Source organism: Citrus clementina, unplaced genomic scaffold (assembly GCF_000493195.1).
Source record: "Citrus clementina cultivar Clemenules unplaced genomic scaffold, Citrus_clementina_v1.0 scaffold_5, whole genome shotgun sequence".
NCBI lineage: Eukaryota > Viridiplantae > Streptophyta > Magnoliopsida > Sapindales > Rutaceae > Citrus > Citrus x clementina.
The window spans coordinates 30,637,138-30,660,015 of record NW_006262201.1 but is presented as its reverse complement, the minus strand read 5'-3'; the positions used below and the strand labels follow the sequence as shown (position 1 = coordinate 30,660,015).

Genomic DNA, 22,878 nt, shown 5'->3' with positions numbered 1-22,878 from the left:
TGAAACTTATCAATAATTGCCTAATAGTGTTGGTAATACTACGGCGACCGCTTTTACGATTACCACGTGTCATGTATTTACATTGACGAGTGTTTGTAACTGGATAATAATATGTATTTACGTTGACTAGTGCATGTAACTGGAGGGACATTTGTATGATGTGTCAGTAAGGTGTTAGTTCCGACGACGCCCCCAGCAACACCTAATTTATCCATTGAGCTTCACAAATTTTCTGTTAGACACCATAAATTAATACATAAATAATACTGAATGTGACAAATTATGAACGACCACCAAAATTTTGTCGCGGCTGTGACACAGTCTTACATATAAGACACTGTCATCCAAAGGCGTATGAGTACTTGCGGCTGTGATTGAAGAGCAGAATAACCTTTCATTCCAAGATCTTGTATTGACATGTCATTCCCAAGCCATGGATTTACTGTTTTCGTTTCTAAGTTTCCCTCGTGATTATTGATTTAGTGATTCCTAAATAAATAAAGATTATAAAACTATTCTCTACAACACCTACTTCCAAACTTTATTCATTCTCAAGCACAGCATAGACTACAGAACTTTAACCCATATGAGTTTCCACAGATTTTTACACAAACAGTGAAACCTCCTCCAGAGGGTAAGGAATTGCAAAGATTTGTAGTTGTTTATAAGAAAACATGAAGAAGCCAAAGCATCCAACCAAAATGAAATTCTGACTAGAAAAGCAAGTTAGTCCCCACAGAATACGGGACTGGTGACTCAAAAGGTTTGGGCATATCTCACGGCTCAAACACCATGCTCTCTGCCTCCTTTTTCACAGATTCAAATAAAACAGAAGAGAGGTATCGCTCTCCGAAGCTGGGGAAGACCACCTGTTAAGGGTTCAAATTACACAGATTAGCAAGCTTATTTGTTGCTTGACCAAATGATTATGCCAACTAAGCATTTATTTGGATATCCGGACTAATAACAATAACCAAAACGGTGTGTTTAAGTATACAAGGATTAGTGAGATTGTTAAACTTACCACAATGAGTTTTCCAGCATTTTCTGGCCTCTTTGCTATCCGAATTGCAGCTGCAGTAGCAGCTCCGGATGATATCCCAACCTGCAATACGTATGCTCAGATTAGCACAAAACTCACAGAAAAGCAAAAAGAACTCTGAAGTCACAATCACAAACTAACAAATGCTACGATAAGATTTGAAGTGATGACAAAATGTCAAAATCTCAAAGGTTCCCTTATTGAAACAGCTTAGAAAACTCAGACTTACCAACAATCCTTCTTTAAGTGCAAGAAGCTTCGCAGTCTCAATAGCTTCTTCACTTGATATCTGCAAAGGCATGAAGTTATCATGGTTCAGTTTTTGCTATGATTTGTTAACTTTACACCATAGTGATTAAAAAAAATTGAAATGGATTCACAGAAAGAGGAAAGAAGAATAATTCATAACTATCAGAATTATATACTGTCTGTCATTCAAGAGGTTACAGATTTTAAAATCTCTTAAAATCTCAGATAACTCCCACTGTCTCTGACTTAATCGTTGTAGCACTAGGTAATTTGTGCATCTATGCAACACCCTCATAGAAAGACTTAAAGACTACTACTGGATCTCCCACCAAAGGATATCTAACCATAGATTTTTTACTAGATGTTCTGATACTTTCCGTACAAATTAAATGAACCATTAAAAAGCAATCCTGTCCCAAGCTTATAGGCATTCAAAGTAATTTGACAGCCCCCCCAGTGAGGCCAGAAATGCTACCATGTTACTGTTGAGAACAAGGTCCATTAAATTATTGCAAGGCAAATACATTTGTTTACATGGTTTCTCATTGTATGTGCTTTACCAACGGCAACTGGATAAAGTAATGATAGCACTTATATTTAACAGATGTATAGGTTCACATGCTGAATGAAAGACCTATCATGTCAGAAGCTTTGAGGCTTACTTGAACAGTTTCATCTAGTAAATTGACGTCCAAAACTCCAGGGATGAAGCCAGCACCTATTCCTTGGATCTTATGGGGACCTTACACATTTAAAAGCATGTAATTCATCGCATTAGCACAAGAATTAACAAGATATTGTTCACTTTAGACAAATACAAGCAACATTGATAGAAGGGCTTTAATATTACAGGAATACTAATAGGCATAGACTCATCGTTGTGGGATGGCACCAAACATGCTGCAGTTAATTAACTCCATTTTTTTTTCTTTGTAAAAAATAATCCCTACTACGGTAGAATATTTATGTAGAACGTGCAATTGCAACTAAGCAAATATAACAAATGAGCAAGAAAACTTCAAATAAACTTGTCAAATATCATAACCCACCAGGTTTCCCTCCAGACAGCACAGCACTTTCAACTGGTTCAACGCCATAGAGCTGAACACAAAACAGAGACGGAAACAGCAACATCAGAAACCAGAACAAAGGCAAACACAATCAACAAATTTAATCTTAACAACTTTTCCATCTAAATCATGAACAGAAAAAGCTGACCTTAATTTCAGGATTATGCTCTTTGAGATACTTCCCTGCACCAGTGACAGTACCACCAGTCCCTATACCAGAAACAAGGGCATCAATCTTACCACCGGTGCCTTTCCAGATCTCTGGTCCGGTAGTCTCGTAGTGGATCTAAAAGTAAGAAAAATTAGATTGCAAATCTTTCCAACAAGTAATTGACGTATACAGGAAATATTTTAAAATTATTAAATAACTGATTCAAATGTTACCTTTGGGTTTGCTGGGTTTTCAAACTGCTGAAGGACATAGGAATTCGGTGTCTTGTCCCTTATCTCTTCTGCCTTCTGAACAGCTCCCTTCATGCCCCTGGCAGGATCAGTGAGCACAAGCTCAGCTCCAAAAGCTAGGAGAACCATTCTTCTTTCAAGACTCATTGAAGCAGGCATGGTAATTATAAGTCTGTAACCCTTAGCAGCTGCCATGAATGCCAACCCTATGCCAGTATTACCGCTGGTAGGCTCAATCAGGACACTCTGAACCACATAAGAATCAACAATTTTTTTGTCAAAATGAAAGCTTTCTTGTCATTCTAAAGCATCTTCTACTACCCAACCGGAGTTACAGTACTATAATCACCAAATTATCAATATTAAAAGAATAATATATCGAAACAGATAGAAGGTGGTGGACTATATATAAAAGTTACAGATCAGCACAAGCATTCATAAACTCTGACTGAACAAGAATGATTGAATCACTGACCTCGCCTGGTCTAATGAGACCCTTCTCCTCTGCATCAGCGATCATACTGTATCCAATTCTGCAAGCACTCAAAAAATGAGCATATCATATCTACTAAGCCAATCCCAAGTCAATATTAAAGAAATCCAAATTTTATTATAGACAATATTAAGAATACAGACATATAATCTTGTCAAGGATGACATTTTGCATGACCAAAATCCTTGAATAACAATATATGATATACTCAATAATCTTGGATCTGTCAGAAACTATATCAGGACTCTATGCAACCAACTACAGCCTACTAATATTATGAATATGGTCAAACTTACTGCAAATATCTTACTTCATATTCTATTCATGCAGAACAAAGTAAATGTAACTAATACCTATCTTTGACGCTAGAGCAGGGTTCCATCATCTCCAGCTTGGCAGCAATTCTAGCAACGCAACCATCCACAATGCGGTTGAGATACACCAATGGTGTTTTACCAATCAACTACAAAAGTCAACCAGAAAAGGAAACACAATATGAGCAAAACCAAAACATCTTCAACCCAGCAAACAATCATGATTACAAAAATGGTAATGAGAACAGCTTACTTCAGTGACATCTTTCGCAATCACGGACTTCTCCTCCACCATTTTTTTTTCTTTTTTTCAAGTTACTGCAGAAGCATTTAAAAGAGAATGGATCAGAGAAAACAACAACATGTAACGGTATCCAAACAGTAGTTGATTCATTCAAACTTCAAAACTTAAATGAAAAAACCATTTTGGTAGCCGAGAAAATGAACACGATAACTTCTTTTTTTTTTCTTTTTGCCATTGAAGAAAAACCTAGAGATTTTCAACTAAACTAAGATTAGCCCCCAATAGAAAACACTCAACAAAACTGAAGAAAGATTAAAACTTTTGAGTGATATAAACCCACCCAGATAACAAAATAATACACAAACGTCAAACTCGAGATTTCAAGTACAAAATCTTGAAGCAATGGAGATAAAAACCGAAACTTTAATAGCTTACATAGAAAATCTTATCTGGGCAGAACCCAAAAAAATGAAAATAAAAAGCTGACTTTAAACGAATAGCTGGGATTTATGAAACGACAAAGAGATAGTCTGAAGCTTCAACTACTTACCAAGCGAACGTGAAAGCTTTCTCTGGGAAGAATCGTAAACAATGTCAAGGCAGCTGGAAAACAGTAGAAAATTGAAAAACAAATAAATCTCCTGATAATAATTATGTTTATGCGTTACGATGATTTTGCTTATATAAATATTCTTCAGGCGGCCAAATGAGAAATATAGAACAAAACAAAAAATAAAAATGAATAAATAAATAAACATGCCTGGTTACTTGATTTTATACTTTTATTCAATATCTGAAAGTTGCTTTCTTGACTTTTATTTTTTAATGGGTCATCTTTGTGTTATACATACATACATACACACACACATATATATATATATATATATAGCTATAGTGTAATTATGGTACTGTGTCACAGTTGCATCCAACCGTTGGATGTTCGTGAATCTCACTTATTTAAGTGCATCCAATGATTCGATATAACTGTGACACGATACTACAGTTGCACTATATATATATATATATATTATGAAAGCCCATTTGGAAAATTTTTGTTGGAGATCAGCTTCTGATAAACATGATAGTGGATGAAAGGTGAGCTTTCCGGTCAGAGAGAAATTCCTTATCTTGTTCAAGAGATTTCTGAAAATAGGAATATATAATTTAAAATGAAAAGTATGTTAGAAATAAATTTTTTAATGTTTACTTGCCAGAAACATACTACAAAAGTTAACTCCAAAAGTAAAATTCATTTCATTATTTAAAAAATAATATATATATATATATATATATATATATATATATATATATATATATATATTTTTTTTTTTTTTTATTGGAGTCTTCATTTTTTTTTGTGGGGGGGGGGGGGGGGAGGTTATGTCTTATGTGGTCCATAACCTTTTGTCTTTGTTTTTGCCTTTGGCTTGTATGTTTGTGTTTTACATGATGAGTAATAATATTTATATAAATTTATTTTATATAAATTGATGTGATATAATAAAATTAGTTGAATTAAATATTTTTTACCTACATAATTTATTTTTATTATTTTATATTTTCATTCAACCAATAAATTAATATTACATTAATTTATATAAGATAAATTTATACAAAAATTTATGATTATATTATCACTCTTATATTATATATATTTCTACAAGAAGCCAATTACTAATTGAGCTACTGGATAAGACATGTCGCAGTGTTAGCAGCCTAGCAGTTCAATGTATATTTATGTGACTCTTGGTGTATTTGAAAAGCCAACTTCTATTTTAATGTTATAAGAGATAACATTTGAGAAAATCGACCAGTTCAATGATGGGTTCGTGTTCGCTTAATTTTTTTACAATAATATAAAATAGGAGTAGATTTTTTTTTTAATTTATTAGTAATCGTAGATTATGGAATTGTAATTTTTTTATTTATTGTCTTGTAATTATGTGGGTTAATAATGCCGGACATTATCAATATAATTCCGTCAAAATTCAAATAAACAACAGACGGGGGCAAAAACAGCTATTGGATTGGGGGTTGCCAAAATGCATACGAAAAAAATATTGCAAAAAATAAATAAATAAATGTCATTCAAATCTTGAATTAATCACAGTACATAAATAATAGTATGTATAATCTAATTCAATCATCTATAAAAAAATAAATCGTATGTCCTTTGTTATCTCAAAACTCATTTATGATTGACTCTATAGTAATCTTCTTGGTAATATCTCTCTTCATGTACGTTAGCAATGTGTTTGTGAGAAAATCATTATCCATTTCGTTGCAAAGTCTATTCTTGACAATGCACATAGCCAAAAAAGATCGTAGCACTCGAAATTGAAAGAGTAAGTACTAACAAAATTATTCAGTAGACAAGTGGATACATTGTTGATCTTCTAGTTCATATCAACCATCAACATAAATAAAAAATAGATGATAAATTTATAAACCCCGGGTTCTCGAACTACATTATAATTATAATTTTCAAATTTCACTCTCAAATGCATCTTCTCTTATTGTGATTTGTTAAGTCGTCTTGATAAAACTAATTAACCAACTCACAAATATTATTAAAGTTACGTGGCAATTACCTATTGGTTTACTTTTAATTTAATATATTAAAAATTTTTAGTTTTGGCTTAATATATTAAGATCTTTTAAAATTTCGGGGGCTGCTAAGCATGTGAATGGTTCCGCCGTGTACCACATAGTATAAACCTATAAAATATCAAATTAATTGTGATTGTATTGAATAAATATGTAGAAAACATATTTTTTTGTAAATCAAAATTAATATTTTAATATAGGCTATAACTACCTTGGAGTTGTTTTAAGGTAGAGCACGAATCACAATCATACACGTAAAGTGATAAACAGTAAAAAAAAACTCATTATAATTTCAATCGCGTGATTATAAAATGATGTTCTACTTTAAAGTGGTTCTAATATAATCGAACCCTTTCATATATCATTGATTTTTTAGCTCGCAATGAGTTGGTGCTCTCAACATTGAGCATATATGAGAGTTCATTATCTTTTCATAAAATATTATCATGTTTATATTTAATGTTGCTAGTAGGAGTAGATTTTCGAGCTAATTTTGTTAGTTTTATTTTCTAACAATCTTTTTTTCTTATCAATACATGCACATTAGCGAGGCTTAAACATAGGATTTGAGTCCAAAGGTGGTAGCTCTTTATTACTGAAGCGAGACCTTGGGGGCACTATCCTTATTGAGTTCTTAAACGTGTCTTAGATATTTGAATTTATAATCACAATAGATCCAAATTGTAATATATTTGTAGATTGTAATTATTTAACCAAAAAAAAGAAAAAAGAAAAAAGAAAAAAGAAAAAACTAATATTTCCATGCAATTGCACATTCATTAAAGAATAATAAATTAGCGAGAAGATGTGAAGAGTATGGTAATCAAAGTTGACTTTCCCTTTTCTTGTGTGTGCTGGAAATAAGAGTTATAATTAAATTAATTAGCTGTAATGATAAGGTTCCGATCCAAAAGACTTGGTGGGATTTCTTATGATTTCTTTCATTTGAAAGTGTGATTAAGGTTTGACCATGCGTTATTATTAAGTATTAACTATCTTATTGAAAAGTATTTTTTACATCAAAATTCAACTCATTCTGTTGATTGGTATGAAGTTGTAAAAAATCCAACCCTTTCCGTCAGTATAACGTATTTTGGAATGCTTCTATTCTACTTTTTATATAAACCCTTTTATTCATCTTTACACAATTGGAACATTTGATTTTTTTTTTTGTTAAAAGAGGACTTAAGAGAATTCTTTGGGACAAAATACTCAATTTTCTATATGATTGGTCATATAATTGTGCTTATATAGATGCTTTTTACACAAAATCCTTAGATCATTAGACTTAAGGCAATAGGTATCTTAGAGTTACTCTAAGGTAAAATACAAATTATAGCCACATACGCAAATTGATAAATAATAAAAAATATATTATAACTTTTATCGTATAATTATGAAGGCGTGTTTAGCCTTAGAGCGTTTCCAACATATCTAGACCCTTAAACTTAATATTTTAAATCAATATATTTAATTCTCCATACCTGATTATTGAACTTAATTATTTAATTATAATGAGTTTCAAGTTCTTGTATCACCCCAAAAAGCTTTTTCATTTTTTTCCCATACTAGATAAAAAAAATGGAAACCTCTATTATATTTCTTCGTCTTTTTTAAACACTAGTCGACAAAATGTAACCAAACATTTTTTTTCCATATTTAATTAACAAGAATTTACAAGATTCAAGATTAATTTAATCATAATTTTTTTTTATTTATGTAACACCAATATTAAATTATTGAATAAAATAATAAGTTCTATAATTTTTATTTTTATTTTTTGATATTTAAAGAATAAAAAATAAAAAAATTAGATTTTATAGTTTAAGAAATAAGTATATTTAATAGAGATATTTTTACTATATAATTTTTATTTTTCATTCAGATTTTTTTATTTAGATAAAAATAATAAATTTTTTATTTAGATAAAAGTAATAAAAATTTATTTTTCTACTCAGATATAAGTATCCGAAAATCATGAATAAATTAAAAAAAAAGTTAAGCAAATAAAAAAAAATATAAAATTAATAAAATTTCAGGTTTTAAAGGCATTAAATAAACGAGCCTACAGTGCTATGGCTAGAGATGGCAAAACCGCGGGCCGGGTCCGGGTATTGCCATGACCAGACCCTGCCCGGATGCAACCGGTCTGGGTTTGGGTTTTATCTGGGTACCCGAATTTTATGTTTTTTAATATTTTATGTGTATATATTTTTTATTTTTTGGTAATTTTATAAGTTTTAAATTTATTTCAATAAAATTTGACATAAAAATATAAACTTTAAGTGTTTAAAACTTTATATATGTATAATAAATGAGTCAAATAAATATAAAATATTTAAAATAATATATATTTTATAAATTTTTTTTAATAAAATCCGGGTTCCGAGTTTATTAAGTGATGCCCAAGACCGACCCGACTTCATACCCGAACCAAATAATACTTGACCCGCAACGCCCGGATACGGTCCGGGTCCGGACCGGACGGGTATTTTTGCCATCTCTAGCTATGGCGGCTTGTCAATTACCACCCGTAAACTTATCGTTGTATCCAAACATCCTCGATTGGAAATGGAATTGATTCATCATCGCGTCCAAACATTCCTCAATTGAGTCAAACTTTCCCCAACTTCCTTCTTCAGACAATTAAGTAATTTCAACTCCGCTTCAAGTCCGCACGTAATCCAAGGGCATTTTCGTCAAATCGTCAACCACCTACTACTGCCGCCTCCGTAGGCCCACCGTTTACCTGTCCATACACAGATCTCCAACGGAGCTCATTTTCTATTTTCCGTCTCTAGTGCACTCATCTTCCTATTTTCTAAATTTCTAATTTAATTTTAGTTTCATTAAAAAAAATTATTATTTCAACCGAACCGTACGGATCCGGACCAAAGAACTCTGAGCCATGGGAGTGCCGGCGTTTTACCGGTGGTTAGCGGATCGCTATCCGCTGTCGATTGTTGACGTCGTGGAGGAGGATCCTCAAGTTGACGGCGAAGGAGTCGCCAGACCTGTTGACGTTTCGAAACCTAACCCTAACGGCATGGAATTCGATAATTTGTATTTGGATATGAACGGAATTATTCATCCTTGTTTTCACCCCGATGGCAAGGTATTAGCTTCTTACGATAGTTTTATCGCTTGAATTTTCATAATTCTTTAATGCATGCATTTGTTTATTTATCTTTCTTGGCTCTGAATTGATGAAAATTGCTGGATTTTTTTTTTTTTGGCCTCTAATACATTTTCGAGAATTGCTGTTAATTTTAGTCAATTTTTTTTTCTTGGTATATTTATGGGATGTTGGTTTTAGGGTTTAATTATTAGGAAATTGTTAAATGCTATTAGGTATTTATTTGGTAGTACCTCTTTAACATGAAGAGACTGAGAGACATGCCTAGAGACATTTGAACTATTGTGCTAGAGTTTTCAAGGTGATTTTCTGTTACTGTTCTAGAGTTTTAATCTAGTGCTGGAATTTGAAGTTTTTTTTATGGTGACGAGTGTTTTGTTGGCCTCTGTAACCTTAACTGCATTTGTATTAGCCAATACCTGTCTTAAATTGTTGGATTTTTTTTGGAATTGTTATTGATCTTGGTTAAAATGTACTGTTGTTTTACTGGCTTGTTGCTTTGAGGTTTAATTATTGGGAATTGTTAAATGGTTGGGCTATTCTAACTCAAAAATTTCAAGTAAGATTTTTACATAAATTTTGAGTCATGGATCTAATGCAATTCAATGTTTGGTATCCAAAGTCAAAAGTTGTATTTATCGATGTCAATTCATCCTTCATCTCGACCATTCAATTGAATTAGATCAATGGCTTATAATTTGTGTCAAAATTTTAAGTTAAAATAGCCCCACGCATTGTTAAATGTCATTTGGTTTTATGTTCAGTAGTATTTATTCATGTTCCTTATGCTCTTGACTTTTGATCTTCTGCTTGTGAACTGTACCCTGATGATAATTTTCTATTTCTGTAGCCTGCCCCTACCTCGTATGATGATGTATTTAAATCTATCTTTGATTACATTGATCATATTTTCTTATTGGTTCGTCCGAGAAAGCTTCTCTATTTGGCAATTGGTAAGTCTTATTTCAGATATGATATCTATATTTATTCTTGTCTCTAGAATTAGATTTGCTTACTACAGATTTTTGTAGATGGGGTGGCGCCTAGAGCTAAAATGAATCAGCAACGTACTCGACGTTTCAGAGCTGCAAAAGATGCTGCTGAGGCTGTAAGATTTTTCTTATGTTATGTTAGTGGGTTATAGTCAATACAAGCAATTTATTCATTGTTTTTGTTTATCGTCGTGATGATATCTTAGGAAGCTGAAGAGGAAAGGCTGAGGAAGGAATTTGAAGAAGCAGGGAAACTCTTATCTGCTAAAGAAAAACCTGAAACATGTGATTCAAATGTTATTACTCCAGGCACTCAATTTATGGCAGTGCTTTCGGCCGCACTTCAGTATTTTATACAAGCTAGGTTAAACCAAATCCCAGGCTGGCGGTTTACAAAGGTGTGATGGACATTGTCTTAATGGTCATTGTCTACTTTTGTACCTTAAGATCGGATGATTCCTTGCCTATGGAGTAATCCCTTCTGTATCTTTTCTCCGTATACTTTTTGACTTTCAGGATACTTTGTCTCTCTAAATTTATTCACGGGGCTGCATTGGGTGGTTATTTGAAGGTTATACTTTCTGATGCGAATGTCCCTGGCGAAGGAGAGCACAAAATCATGTCATACATACGATTACAGCGTAACCTTCCCGGTTTTGATCCAAACACCCGGCATTGTCTGTATGGTCTGGTGAGTTGCATTTAATTTTTAGGCTTTCTGTGATCCCTCATATTTCGATTGTTTTCTTATTTATGCATAATTGAGTTCCTAAAATTTGTATTTTACATATTCCCTGATTCTCTTTTGGGTTGTTTTGATCAGGATGCAGATTTAATAATGCTGTCTTTGGCCACACATGAGATTCACTTTTCGATATTGAGAGAGGTTATTTGCGCACCTTGTGAATACTCGTCACAGTTCCTACTTCTTTGTTGCTAATGTTGGATCTCATAGTAACTTCTGATGATTCTGTAGGTAATCACTTTACCTGGGCAACAGGAAAAATGTTTTGTTTGTGGCCAAGTTGGCCATCTAGCAGCTGAGTGTCATGGTAAGCCAGGTGACAATCCTGCAGATTGGAATGGAGTGGATGATACTCCAATTCACAAGAAGAAATACCAGGTTCAAGAATTGACATCCTGCCAGAGTGGTTTCCAATTTTTTTCTCTCTTGCCCCTTCTTTTTCTTTTTCTTACTAATGTTTCTGATTTTGGTTGAGTTATTATACAGTTTCTAAACATCTGGGTGCTGCGAGAATATTTGCAATATGAGTTGGACATACCCAATCCACCATTTCCAATAAACTTTGAAAGAATTGTGGATGATTTTGTATTTCTATGTTTCTTTGTTGGGAATGACTTCCTCCCACATATGCCAACACTGGAAATCAGGGAGGTACGTACAATGTTCCTTTAATTAAATATCACCTATTTGTTTATGCCATTACTTCGTTCACAAATTGCAATTTCTTTTTCCAATGCTTTTTTTGTTTTCCACTTCTGAATTTTCCTGTAGCTTGTTATATAACTGACCTTTTCTGTTTCTGCAGGGTGCTATAAATTTGTTGATGCATGTTTATAGAAGGGAGTTTGCTGCTATGGGTGGTTATCTTACTGATGCGGGTGAGGTAATTTCTCTGTTTTACTCGGCACATCAAATCTATGCATCATTCTCTCTGTTTGTTTATTCTTATGTACTGTTTGAAAAAGGCTTGCTCCCAGTCTTTAATTCATGTCATGAATCCTCCTTTTTGTTTGGCTATCACAGATGCCAGTGTAACAAATACTGAACAAGCTCAAATTATAATTTCAGGTTTTATTGGATAGAGTAGAGAAATTTATCCAGTCCGTTGCCGTATATGAAGATCAAATCTTTCAGAAGAGGACACGTATACAGCAGGTATGTTAGCTTCCTCCTGTTTCTGAGTCATTTTTCACTTTGTAATGGCATTGATTGTATTTACTGTATATAGTTGGATGAAAATAGAAATATGTGCATAAATGCCCAAATAAATAAGTTGTTTTTTCTACTAAAGTACAAAAGATAGCTAAACCTGGAAATGTAATTCAAAATATGAGTTCCTGGGGAAATACACCAAGAAAGATGCATGATACCGTTCCATGTTACTTACCTGGCTTGAAAAAATGCCTTTAGGAATACTTCCCTGAGTTTGCGGTAGGAATCACCTGGCCAAGGCACACAATACATATCAGAAACATTGTTCTTTATAAGACCATGATTGAAGTTATAAGCTTATAAGGATCAATGTTTGTAACAGGCCTTTTGAAGTCATAACACATTGTTTATTCTGGTCATCATAGAATATATTTTTTTTTTTTGGAGATGTTCTCTTAATTGTAAATTCTCGGAGTGCTTTTGGGGCTAGTGGACGTGTTCACCTTTTGTGAATCTTTTTCTGTAGCATACAATCTTTTATTAACACCCCGGGGGGGGGGGGGGGGGCTGTGATTGAAGTCAAATCTACAAGAAGTCTTAACTGTTTATAGAGTGTGCATAGCAGGGTAATAAAGGACATGTTCTTCCAGGCATATGGTAACTATACAATTGAACACTTGATATATCCCTCCAAACTGTTGCATGCTAAAGAAAGTAAAGACAACTATCTACATGAGTTTCCTGGGGTAAAAAAGGTAATTATCTAGATGACTTAATAAAAATGGACTCCTGGAAAACTAGCGTGGCTGTTCTTAGTGGACTGTCTACACCAAGAACCTTTTGCTCATTGATCAATGTTGCATTGCTTGCCATGTCAATTCTTGGGTTGAGGGTGGGTTGGGGAGGGGGGTTTTGGTGGTTACTATTTCCTGTTTAGTTATTATGATGGTTGATAGTCTTGTTGAATATTTTTTCTGTTTCTTAGCAAAAGAAAAGGATACGTGGAAGTTTGGTCTTTTGGACTCTTTTCTGGTTTAATTAAATTTCATATTGTTAAGTAATGTGCTGATGGTTATGATGGTGATGTTTTCCAGGCTTACGAGTATAATGAAGCGATGAAACTTAATGCAAGAAGAGAATCCTCTGAAGAGCTATTACAAGCACCAGTTGCAGTCGCAGACACGGTATGAGATTTAACTATTTGTTTTTGTATTCTAATTTTTTCTTGTGGTGTATACAATGAATCTGCAAGGAAGTTGAACTGTTTGTATTAAACATAATTGGTGCTGTCAGTAATCCCTTGATGATCACTTATTAGACATGTTTTACTATTTTGCATATTCTCGAGCCAAGAAAATTTCATCGTTCCATTTAAAATATTTTAAATGAAGCAAAAATTGTTGCTGGGAGTCTCTTCCTTTTATTTTTTGAAGCATATACTTCTTCATTATGTAAAGATTACTTTTTTTTACTGATAAGTTTGGAAAATCTTTCTGATTGTAAGGAGACTGTGAAGTTAACCTAAAATCTTTGTTTATAAAATGTTCACAAATAATGTAGGATAATCAAGGATTAGGTGATCCATCTGGAATTTAGTTTTCATGCTGAATTACTATCTAAATTGAGCCATACTTTTTTTTTCTCTCAGGTTAAATTGGGGGAGCCCGGATACAAAGAAAGGTATTATGCCGATAAGTTTGAAATATCAAACCCAGAAGAGATTGATAAAGTTAAAAAGGATGTAGTAAGTTCTTTATCTTGTGTCTGGTGGCATGTCTTTGATCTCTGATTTCTTTAGGAAATGTTTTTCTGGATGCTAGATGTTGGTATATATCATGACACAGTTTGTTTTTCCTCACATTGTGGGTTTTTAATTAATTGGGTATCCAATTGAAAGATAAATGATGATTGTAAGTTATACTTACAGGTTTTGAAGTATGTGGAAGGTTTATGCTGGGTCTGCCGCTATTACTATCAAGATGTTTGCTCTTGGCAATGGTAAGCCTAATTCTGTTTGAATGTAAACTTGGTTAAATCTATGTGTTTACGTGCATGTGTGGATTTATTATGAAACGCCTCTATAAAACACGTTCAAGGTACTGGACTGGAAAATGATGGAAACAAAAGTGGACCTTGGTTTATGTTCTACTGCCACACTAGCTTATCCCTCGAAAATTGAAAAAACACCCGAGAGAAAAGTAAATATAAGGCTCTGTTTCTACTAGGAGTGAGTCCCTGAGCCATGCATTTGTTATCAACTACATGCAGTGCTGCAATTAAGGATTTCCAACTTCCTCATAATGTATATGGGATCTTTTATGATTCTTTCCTATTGTTGTTAAAAGCTGTTTCTGGCTACTATTTTTTCAGGTTTTATCCATACCATTATGCTCCATTTGCTTCAGATCTTAAAGATTTATCCGACCTTGAAATAACGTTTTTCTTGGGAGAACCATTTAAACCCTTTGATCAGCTAATGGGAACTCTACCAGCTGCAAGGTATATTTTTGAAAAATAATTTCTACTTCCTTAACATAAAATTATTAAAGATTGAGATTATGTCCTGCTATTTAATATTCAACTCTTTTGATGGGAAAATTGTCTCTTGCGTGTTACAGTTCTAGTGCTTTGCCTGAAAAATACAGAAATTTGATGACTGATCCATCATCACCTATCTACAAATTCTATCCTCCTGGTAAAATCTCAGCGACTCTTTATGATCAATTTCCTTTATGAAAATCACCTCCTTAGCAAGCTTTGTTGGATATTCCTGTGAACAGATTTTCAGATTGATATGAATGGAAAACGCTTTGCATGGCAGGTGATCCTTGTCTATTAATGTCAGAATAAATAATATGTCACTCTTAGAATTTCTTTTCGTGAAACTAACAGTAACCTTATTGGTTTGTATGCTGCAAGACAGGGCGTTGTCAAGTTGCCATTTATTGACGAGAAGTTGTTGCTGCGTCAAACAAAGAAGCTTGAGGTGTTTTTAACGGTATGGAATTTGTTATGATTCTGTAGCGTTACTCTTGAATCCGCTGGCCTTGGGTCCTAGTGAGGGGTAATTAGGGATTTGGTATTTGGATACTTGTCTCTCATAGAGAGAATATAAAAGAAAAAGCATTGCCTTTATTCTTGGTTTCTGTTTTCTTCGATTTATATTTCTAATTTCTTAACCCGCAGTAGTAGGTTGCATTGCTTTGATTTATTGGGAATTTCTACAGTTCAAAAAGTTTTGGGCCATGATTTTGGCAGGAAGGTCCTTTTCTTCTATGTTTTTCAATGCTACATATGGTAATTCTCAATGTAATTTGCAGGAAGAAGAGCTGTTTCGAAATAGTGTGATGCTTGATTTACTTTATGTTCATCCACAGCATGCTTTGTATCAACAGATTATTTTGTACTACCAGCTCTACCATCAGTTGCCTCCTCAAGACAGATTCGCTTGGGAAATTGATGTAAATACCAGGTAGGCATATATTCTTGTTTAATGATCAAATCCTGAGACTTCCAGTAGTTAGCTTTACTCTTTTCATTCATTGCTGGCCTTTTTCAGTGGGGGAATGAATGGATACATTTGGTTATGTGAGAGAAATGGTTTCAGAAGCATCATCCCTTCACCTGTCAAGGGGCTGCCAGACATTGAGCGTAACCAAGCCATGTAAATTTCATTTTTTACTAATGTTTTTTCCTGCATGATTCTTTGTCTTCTGAGAGCTAATTTTGTAGTTGTTTATCTTATTGTTTTGCAGAAATGTTACGTATCTTAACCCTCAAAAACATAGACACATCCCAGAACCTCCCAAGGGCGCAACCATACCTGCTAAGGTATGTGAGCAGTGTATTTTCATATATATATATATTTTAAGTTTATTTCTTGTCAGTGAACTTAAAAAGTGAAGTGAAATCACTGTCCATATCATATCAACATTGCTGCAATCTATCAACTTCTGAAAGAGTATGAAACATCTGTTGTTGGTTTGTGAGTAATTGTTATTCTTAATGTTTGAAGATCTGTTCTTGTAACCATTCATCAAGGGTATTTTGATTTGTTCTTATGAACATGTTATGATTTTCTCATTAGCTGCAAATATGTGCTCTGTTACAAAATATTGGAAGGGGTCTATAATACCTACATATGGGATAAAAGTTGAAATTCAGAAGCTCATATTTTTTTCTGCTGGTGCTGGGATTGCTATGTCTATTGTTTCTTTTTGTTGATTCATGGTTGGTTTATGCTTTATATACCATTAATAGTGGGAACATCACTCAGTAAATGGTCAAGCATTATTGTGGTTGTTCTTATCTTTGCAGACCCTAAAACCAATAGACATTAAACCATTTCCTACTCTTTGGCATGAAGACAATAGTCGGCGCCAGCAAGGCAGGGAGAGGTAAGAACAATTCATTTACAAGTTTTGTCAATGGTAAACAATGAGTTCTCTTACCATCTTGGTTATTGCATTCAATAATCAATATCCTTGGGATGAAAGTTCAAATTAGGTTTCGGCCTATATTTTTGTGAGAAATAATGCTAGCAAATGTGTGTGAAGTAGAAAAGGTGGAAAACAACATTAAAGTTTTGCATCAGTTTCTAAAGTTTAGTGTTGGGAAGTTTTTAACTTGAAGGTGAACTTGTGTTGAATGTAACTAGGCATTTTTCTTTTGCCTCATCCTTTTTATTAAAAAAAAAAAGGGGGGAAAAAACAAAGCAGTGATGTCTGTCGATTGATTATTGTGCATCTATTTTGCAGGCCACAAGTGCCTGGAGCCATAGCTGGCCCTGTATTGGGAGAAGCAGCACATCGTCTTATCAAGAATACACTTAATTATAAACCTAATGGTTCTCCTGGATTCTTCGAGCAACCATCATATCGCAATTTCCAAGGCAACTATGCAAATGCAGTCACCAGACTGAGACCAGCTGCACCTTCTGGGCATGAAAGGGGCTATGGTGATGAATCAAGATATAATTATGGAAATTACAATTATCCTCAAGGCATGAGAGGTAACTCTAGATTTCCAGTCCCATCAAATGGTATGCAAGGAAACCAACACCACGCTAGGATGCAGGAGAGATTTCAACACCAGGACTTGGGGACTGGGATGTCTGCCTTGGCAATTGAAGAAAGCACCAGAAGCAGGCCTCCTATTGTGATGTTATCCAGGGTGCAAAACTCTGGATACTCAGGGAACCCTAGCCAGCAGTTTCTGCCGAACATGGGTCCTCTTCCACCACCACCCAATAACTGGATCAACAGAGCAGTAGCTGGAGAGCCTGCAATGTATAATGGACACGAAAGTGCATCTGGTGGAGCTTATGAGAAGCAGCAGGTGAAGAAGGTTTATCAGATTAAGACACGACTGCCTTATGAAACATCAGATCCCTTGAACCAAAAATGACTTCTGATTTGATCAAACCCTTCCTGTTTTGTGCTTGGAATACCCCACTGTAGCAGTTTGAGCTCTCCATTGAATGTGTGTTATATAAGGCTCAAGAAACATGCCTGACCTGATGCTTGGGGCGAATGCAAGTTGTCATTTCACAGTGCAAGTTAATGTTCCTGCCCTTTCCCTCTGCTACAAAAGTCTGATCTCTGTGTGGAAACTACATACAAAGAGAAGTCGAGTTTGGATGGTGAGTTTCTGTAATTACACCGGGACAATTCTCATTTCAACCTAGCTTTCTTAGATCTTCTATTCCTTGTTATTAAGGATGGCTGTACAATACGCATATGCTACAGTTTGGTTTAGGATCACAGGAAATTAACTTCACCCCCTTCAATACTGTTACGACTTCATTGTGAGCAATCGGCAAAATAGCTGATTTGTGTTCGAGAAATGGACAGAATGTAACCTATGTATTTTATTCAATCTCAGCTTAAATTCTAGTTACCAGATGTTTAAACAATACAAACTTTTTCTTATAATTTCTGGATTTAAGACTGGTCATTCGTTTCAGCACTCAAAGATAAGCTCTCATCTGAGATTCATGAACTGAATGGTTTTGAGTTGAGTGGATGCCATGTGCTGGATATCAGAAACCTAAAGTTGTTTAGCTGTATTGCCTGTACTGTCTGTTTCGGTTGTGATTTCACATTCACGGTTGGTTTAATTTCAAATTGGATTTGTTTTACTTGAGTTCGTTACTTGTGGCGGGCTGTGTTTGGCTGGATTATTATAAAACAGTAATCCAGTACCGAACTGTCGGTAAATTGTTTTCTGGTTAGACAATGATTGACGTGGACTCTCTCTCTCTCTCTCTCTCTCTCTCTCTCGCTCTTTTAATTAAATCTTTTTAATTATTACATTCGGAGCACTTAACCATCACCGCTGACTTGGACACAGTTGGCAAACGTTTTACTTGTGCTGGTTCATAGGTTTCCTCATTTCCTCGTACGTGTAAAAACACACAGACATAGGATATAGTACCCGGAAACCAGCGTGACTCTCTGTGAGCCGTCATCATCGTAATCATCCACGTGGCAAAACCACCCCTGTTATTTTATTACAGTCCCTATCCAGAGTTGGAGTTAACTTATCCTCGAGTGCAAACAGACGGCCATTAAGTTGAAAAGAGGAATTCTTATTTCAAATTAAAAAAATATCGCGCACCATCGATGCCACATAGGCCGGTGGGCCCACTTGCTAGACCAAGTCGTAGTTCCAACACGCAATGACAGAGGAAAAACAAAACCAATTCTCGTGAGCCACAAGCATAACCTGAGTGTCGCTGAGCCCCAATTCTGTCGAACCAAATTAACTAAACCAAACCACTCGGTTAACTCTCTCCCTGTCTAGATCCCCTCGCTCACTTTCTCTATCTGTTTAATGGCCTCGGAGCAGCACGACACCGTTTTACCAGAGGAAGACCAAGACCTCGAAGAAGACGAGGAATCCTCCGAAGAGGACGACCTGGAGGAAAACGACGACGTACTACCCGACGAAGAAGAGGAAGACGACGAAGAGGACCTCAATTCCGCCTCCACCGCCGCCGTTCCCTCCGCCGCCGCCGCCGAAACGCCTACCGTAACCGTTGCCTTCCCTTCCTCCTCCGCCTCTGCCGCAACCGTCACCCTCGCTTTGCCACCAGCCGCGATCGACGAGACCGATCCTAAACGGCAACGTGTCGCCGAAAGCGTTACCGTACACGAGGAGAAGAAGCCGTTGCCGCAGCAATTGGACGAATCCAGACGTCTGTTTCAACGGCTGTGGACGGACGAGGATGAGATCGAGCTGTTGCAAGGGTTCCTCGACTACACGACGCAGCGGGGAAACGCGCATCACCACGACACGGCGTTGTTCTACGACCAGATAAAGTCAAAGCTCCAGCTTGACTTCAACAAGAATCAATTGGTCGAGAAGCTAAGGCGGTTGAAGAAGAAGTACCGAAACGTGATCAATAAGATCACCTCAGGTAAGGATTTCTCTTTCAAAACGGCTCATGATCAGGCCACGTTTGAAATCTCTCGTAAGATTTGGAGTAGTACCCCCAATGTTAGTGTTTTAGATGATGAGGATGCTAATAACAGCAATAATCATCTTGTTATTAGTCACGAAATGAGGAATAATAATAATAATAACAGTAACTACAATAATAATTATGGATTTGTTGGCGGAAATGCTAATGAGGAAAAGGTTACGCCAAGGCCTAGGAAGAGGTCTAGGTCAAAAGCAGGAGGTAATGATAATGTTAGTGCAGGAACCATGAATAATTGTGAGAATATGAATGTAAATAGCGGTGGTGGTGTCGGTGGTGGTAGTGGGATTGCTGGGGTGGTGGAGGAGACAGTGAGGAGTTGTTTGTCACCGTTGTTTAGAGAATTGCTGAGCAATGTGATGGGAGGGATGGGTGGGAGAGGGATTGGGGGGTTGGCAATGAACGCCATCATGCCAATGGGGTTTGGTGGGGCTGGGATCGGAATGGGGATGGTGGGGTTTGGTGGGAGTGGAGTAGGGGGAGGAAGTGAGGTGGTGGATGAGAAGTGGAGGAAACAGCAGATTTTGGAGTTGGAAGTGTACTCAAAGCGGTTGGAGTTGGTGCAGGATCAGATTAAGGTTGCATTGGAGGAGTTGCGGTCCATGGGAGGGTAAAGGACTGAATCCTGATTGAAGATTGGATGGTGGAGTATTTGGGTTTTCGTCAATCACGTGATTCATCAGTGGTTGGTTGACAGCATAGGGATTAGCTTCATTGGAGTTTGATTCTGTCTTTGGTCTTTTCTTCTTCCTATAGAACAGATGTTGAATAATGAATTTTTAGTTTTTATGTATTTACTCTTGCGGTTGATTGGATAGGTGTAAATAACTGTTTTATTTATACATAGATTAAATTCTCCCTTGGATAAAGATACAGTCATTATATTTAAATTCTCCGTTGGATAAAGATATAGTCATTATATAAATACAATGTTTCTTTATTTTGAGCCTCACATTACTGGTTTTTTGAGATTGCTATCTTGATTCATTGCTGGCAAAATAAACTTTTGGTTAATGAAATTTTTTTGTGTGTATTAATGGTGGCAAGGGGAAAATGGGGAAGGGGAATGAATGCAAATTGCCTATGTATTTTCCTTTGATTTGACGTCAAAACTCCTGATCTATGATGATGCAGAAAATGCTTCTTTTGGCTATGTATTTCAAAACAATATCATTTGGTCTATTTGATGTCGTACATTTGGTAGACTTGTACATGGCTATTGATATTGATAAGCAATTGGGCACTGAAGAGTGGCTGTAATATAATGGTTTCGGGGTAGATAATTCATTTCTTTTATTTAATCTGGAAAAGCAATAAAGTACATAGGCACAGCATTAGCCATTAGGTGCCTTGTTACAGCTGAAATCTGCTGAATATTTGCACATAGCTTGTAGTGATGTGCGTTAAGTTAGAACTTGTGGGATTACTTCTAAATTAATAGATCTTATGGAATAAAATCATCTTTTAGGGTGTTGTGCCTCTCCGGCAGATGAATCGTTTTTTACCATATGGATTGAGCCTGTGGTGTTACGAAAGTTTAGAACTTCTTAGATCATCACTGAGTTAAAAGGGCTTATAAAGCATAATTATACTTTGGGGGTTAGGTGTTGTCTCATTGATAGACATGCGTGCTTCTATTTACCAAAGCTTTGGTTTTTCTTTCAGCTCCAGCTTGAATCCACCAGATGTGAGTGAAAATTTAAGGTTTATTTTTATTTTTTTTTTTTTTTGGGAAACAAGGTTTGATAAAACTTGGAGCTTATAAGCTTTGATGATTTAATTTTTAGCCTAGGTCATGAGTACTATGGTTACAGCCTAGAGGTATCCTAAGCTTATATACTTTAACCAAAGAATTAGGCTTCATCTCGATAACCATTGAAAATGTCATCAACTTTAGTAATTTTGGGTGCTTCTATTGTCAATTTTGGATTGGCGTTTTATGTGATATTTCGGTGGATATTGCTACATCGCAGCTGAAGGTTTCTAAATGGCAGTAGGTAATGGAATATAGTAAGTTAAATCTTCTCTTGTTGAAGGCCAAATGGCGAAATTAAATCGTAAGACATCCGCAACTTACAATTGGATCATACTTGCACAAAAGGTTTATTTATTGCTCCACCAAGGCACCAATGCATATTCTTTTACGTGAAGCAATAACCAAAAGGTTCTCGAAACTGTGACAAATGACATTGGAACGCCAGAGTCTAGTTGTTTCCTTGCCACATTGATATGCATCAAGCCTAACTACGTGGAAAAATTATTATTATTATTATTATTATTATTTTCCTTGAGAAACTCAAAACTGTATCAATAATGAAGATGTCAAAACAGATAGTGGACCAGCCGTTTGCTCAAAAAACAAAGACTAGCATTATTTGTGCTGTGGAAAAGTACACTCAATCGCCCATATAGAAGGTTAGAATCAGTATGACTTCTTATCTCAAAATTCCATTCCAATTTATATATATATGAAGAAAAAGGAAGAATTTTGAAACTCCTTAAAAACTGAAGTTCAAAGTAAAGCAAAAAGACGAACTTTATTGCATAGTTCTTCAGTATTATCTACACTTTTCTCCTTAAAGATAGGAACATTTCTTTCCTCCCATATTATCTAAAACAGTGCTGCCAGTGCACATTTACAAAGACTTTTAGCCTTTGCTCCTCTACCCAAAACAAAGGAATTCTCTGTAAGAATCGAATCACAAGAACCTGGAAGAAAAATACGACGTGAAGTTTCTGCGCTTCTCTTACACATGACACACCAATAAGGAGAACACACCAATAAGGAGAGAGACAAAAATTAAGAAATTTTCTTTGCATCACTTCTTCATAATTTAATGAGCAGAGAGCTATGCTAAAGAGAATTGAGATATTCCTAGAAAGGCATAACCTGTACGAGTGGGGGAATTTCTCACACAACGAACCACTACCCCTCCACTTATCCCCAAA

The 22,878-nt window shown here is 35.4% G+C and overlaps 3 protein-coding genes across 4 annotated transcripts; 2 read left to right on the top strand and 1 right to left on the bottom strand.

Annotated features, from left to right (window-relative positions):
• Positions 1-513: 513 nt before the first annotated feature.
• On the bottom strand, positions 514-4,572 carry LOC18042932 (cysteine synthase). 2 transcript variants are annotated; one of them, XM_006432995.1, is made up of 11 exons: positions 4,365-4,572; positions 3,824-3,888; positions 3,610-3,719; positions 3,239-3,296; positions 2,746-3,009; positions 2,510-2,647; positions 2,341-2,392; positions 1,954-2,033; positions 1,272-1,331; positions 1,025-1,105; positions 514-869 (listed from the first exon to the last, which is right to left on the bottom strand). In XM_006432995.1, the coding sequence occupies exons 2-11, from the start codon at positions 3,863-3,865 to the stop codon at positions 777-779; spliced, it is 978 nt and encodes a 325-aa protein (XP_006433058.1). In that variant the 5' UTR covers positions 3,866-3,888; positions 4,365-4,572; the 3' UTR covers positions 514-776. The 2 variants fall into 2 exon arrangements, with proteins under 2 accessions (XP_006433058.1, XP_024039735.1); XM_024183967.1 differs by lacking the exons at positions 514-869; positions 1,954-2,033 and having other exon boundaries at positions 1,066-1,105.
• Positions 4,573-9,041: 4,469 nt separating this feature from the next.
• LOC18042931 (5'-3' exoribonuclease 4) lies at positions 9,042-18,379 on the top strand. The gene is made up of 22 exons (XM_006432994.2): positions 9,042-9,536; positions 10,408-10,510; positions 10,589-10,665; positions 10,756-10,947; positions 11,121-11,240; positions 11,373-11,435; positions 11,526-11,672; positions 11,781-11,945; positions 12,100-12,177; positions 12,363-12,449; positions 13,541-13,630; positions 14,095-14,190; positions 14,374-14,444; positions 14,817-14,945; positions 15,065-15,141; positions 15,227-15,267; positions 15,370-15,444; positions 15,767-15,918; positions 16,006-16,110; positions 16,202-16,277; positions 16,764-16,843; positions 17,204-18,379. Exons 1-22 carry the CDS (start codon positions 9,330-9,332, stop codon positions 17,850-17,852), a joined length of 2,880 nt encoding a protein of 959 aa, XP_006433057.1. The 5' UTR covers positions 9,042-9,329; the 3' UTR covers positions 17,853-18,379.
• Positions 18,380-18,953: 574 nt separating this feature from the next.
• On the top strand, positions 18,954-20,881 carry LOC18042930 (probable transcription factor At3g04930). Its single transcript, XM_024184719.1, has one exon. It carries the CDS (start codon positions 19,281-19,283, stop codon positions 20,541-20,543), a length of 1,263 nt encoding a protein of 420 aa, XP_024040487.1. The 5' UTR covers positions 18,954-19,280; the 3' UTR covers positions 20,544-20,881.
• The last annotated feature ends 1,997 nt before the right edge of the window (positions 20,882-22,878 follow it).

What these genes read in the sequence shown, in the direction of transcription:
- LOC18042932 (XM_006432995.1), bottom strand. Translation starts at nt 3,865, where the DNA reads ATGGTGGAGGAGAAGTCCGTGATTGCGAAAGATGTCACTGAA. An exon ending in AAAACCCAGCAAACCCAAAG is followed by an intron (nt 2,648 to 2,745) that starts GTAACATTTGAA and finishes TCTTACTTTTAG; the next exon opens with ATCCACTACGAGACTACCGG. An exon ending in CACTTAAAGAAGGATTGTTG is followed by an intron (nt 1,106 to 1,271) that starts GTAAGTCTGAGT and finishes TACGTATTGCAG; the next exon opens with GTTGGGATATCATCCGGAGC.
- LOC18042931 (XM_006432994.2), top strand. Translation starts at nt 9,330, where the DNA reads ATGGGAGTGCCGGCGTTTTACCGGTGGTTAGCGGATCGCTATCCGCTG. An exon ending in AGAGGACACGTATACAGCAG is followed by an intron (nt 12,450 to 13,540) that starts GTATGTTAGCTT and finishes GATGTTTTCCAG; the next exon opens with GCTTACGAGTATAATGAAGC. An exon ending in CTACAAATTCTATCCTCCTG is followed by an intron (nt 15,142 to 15,226) that starts GTAAAATCTCAG and finishes TCCTGTGAACAG; the next exon opens with ATTTTCAGATTGATATGAAT.
- LOC18042930 (XM_024184719.1), top strand. Translation starts at nt 19,281, where the DNA reads ATGGCCTCGGAGCAGCACGACACCGTTTTACCAGAGGAAGACCAAGAC.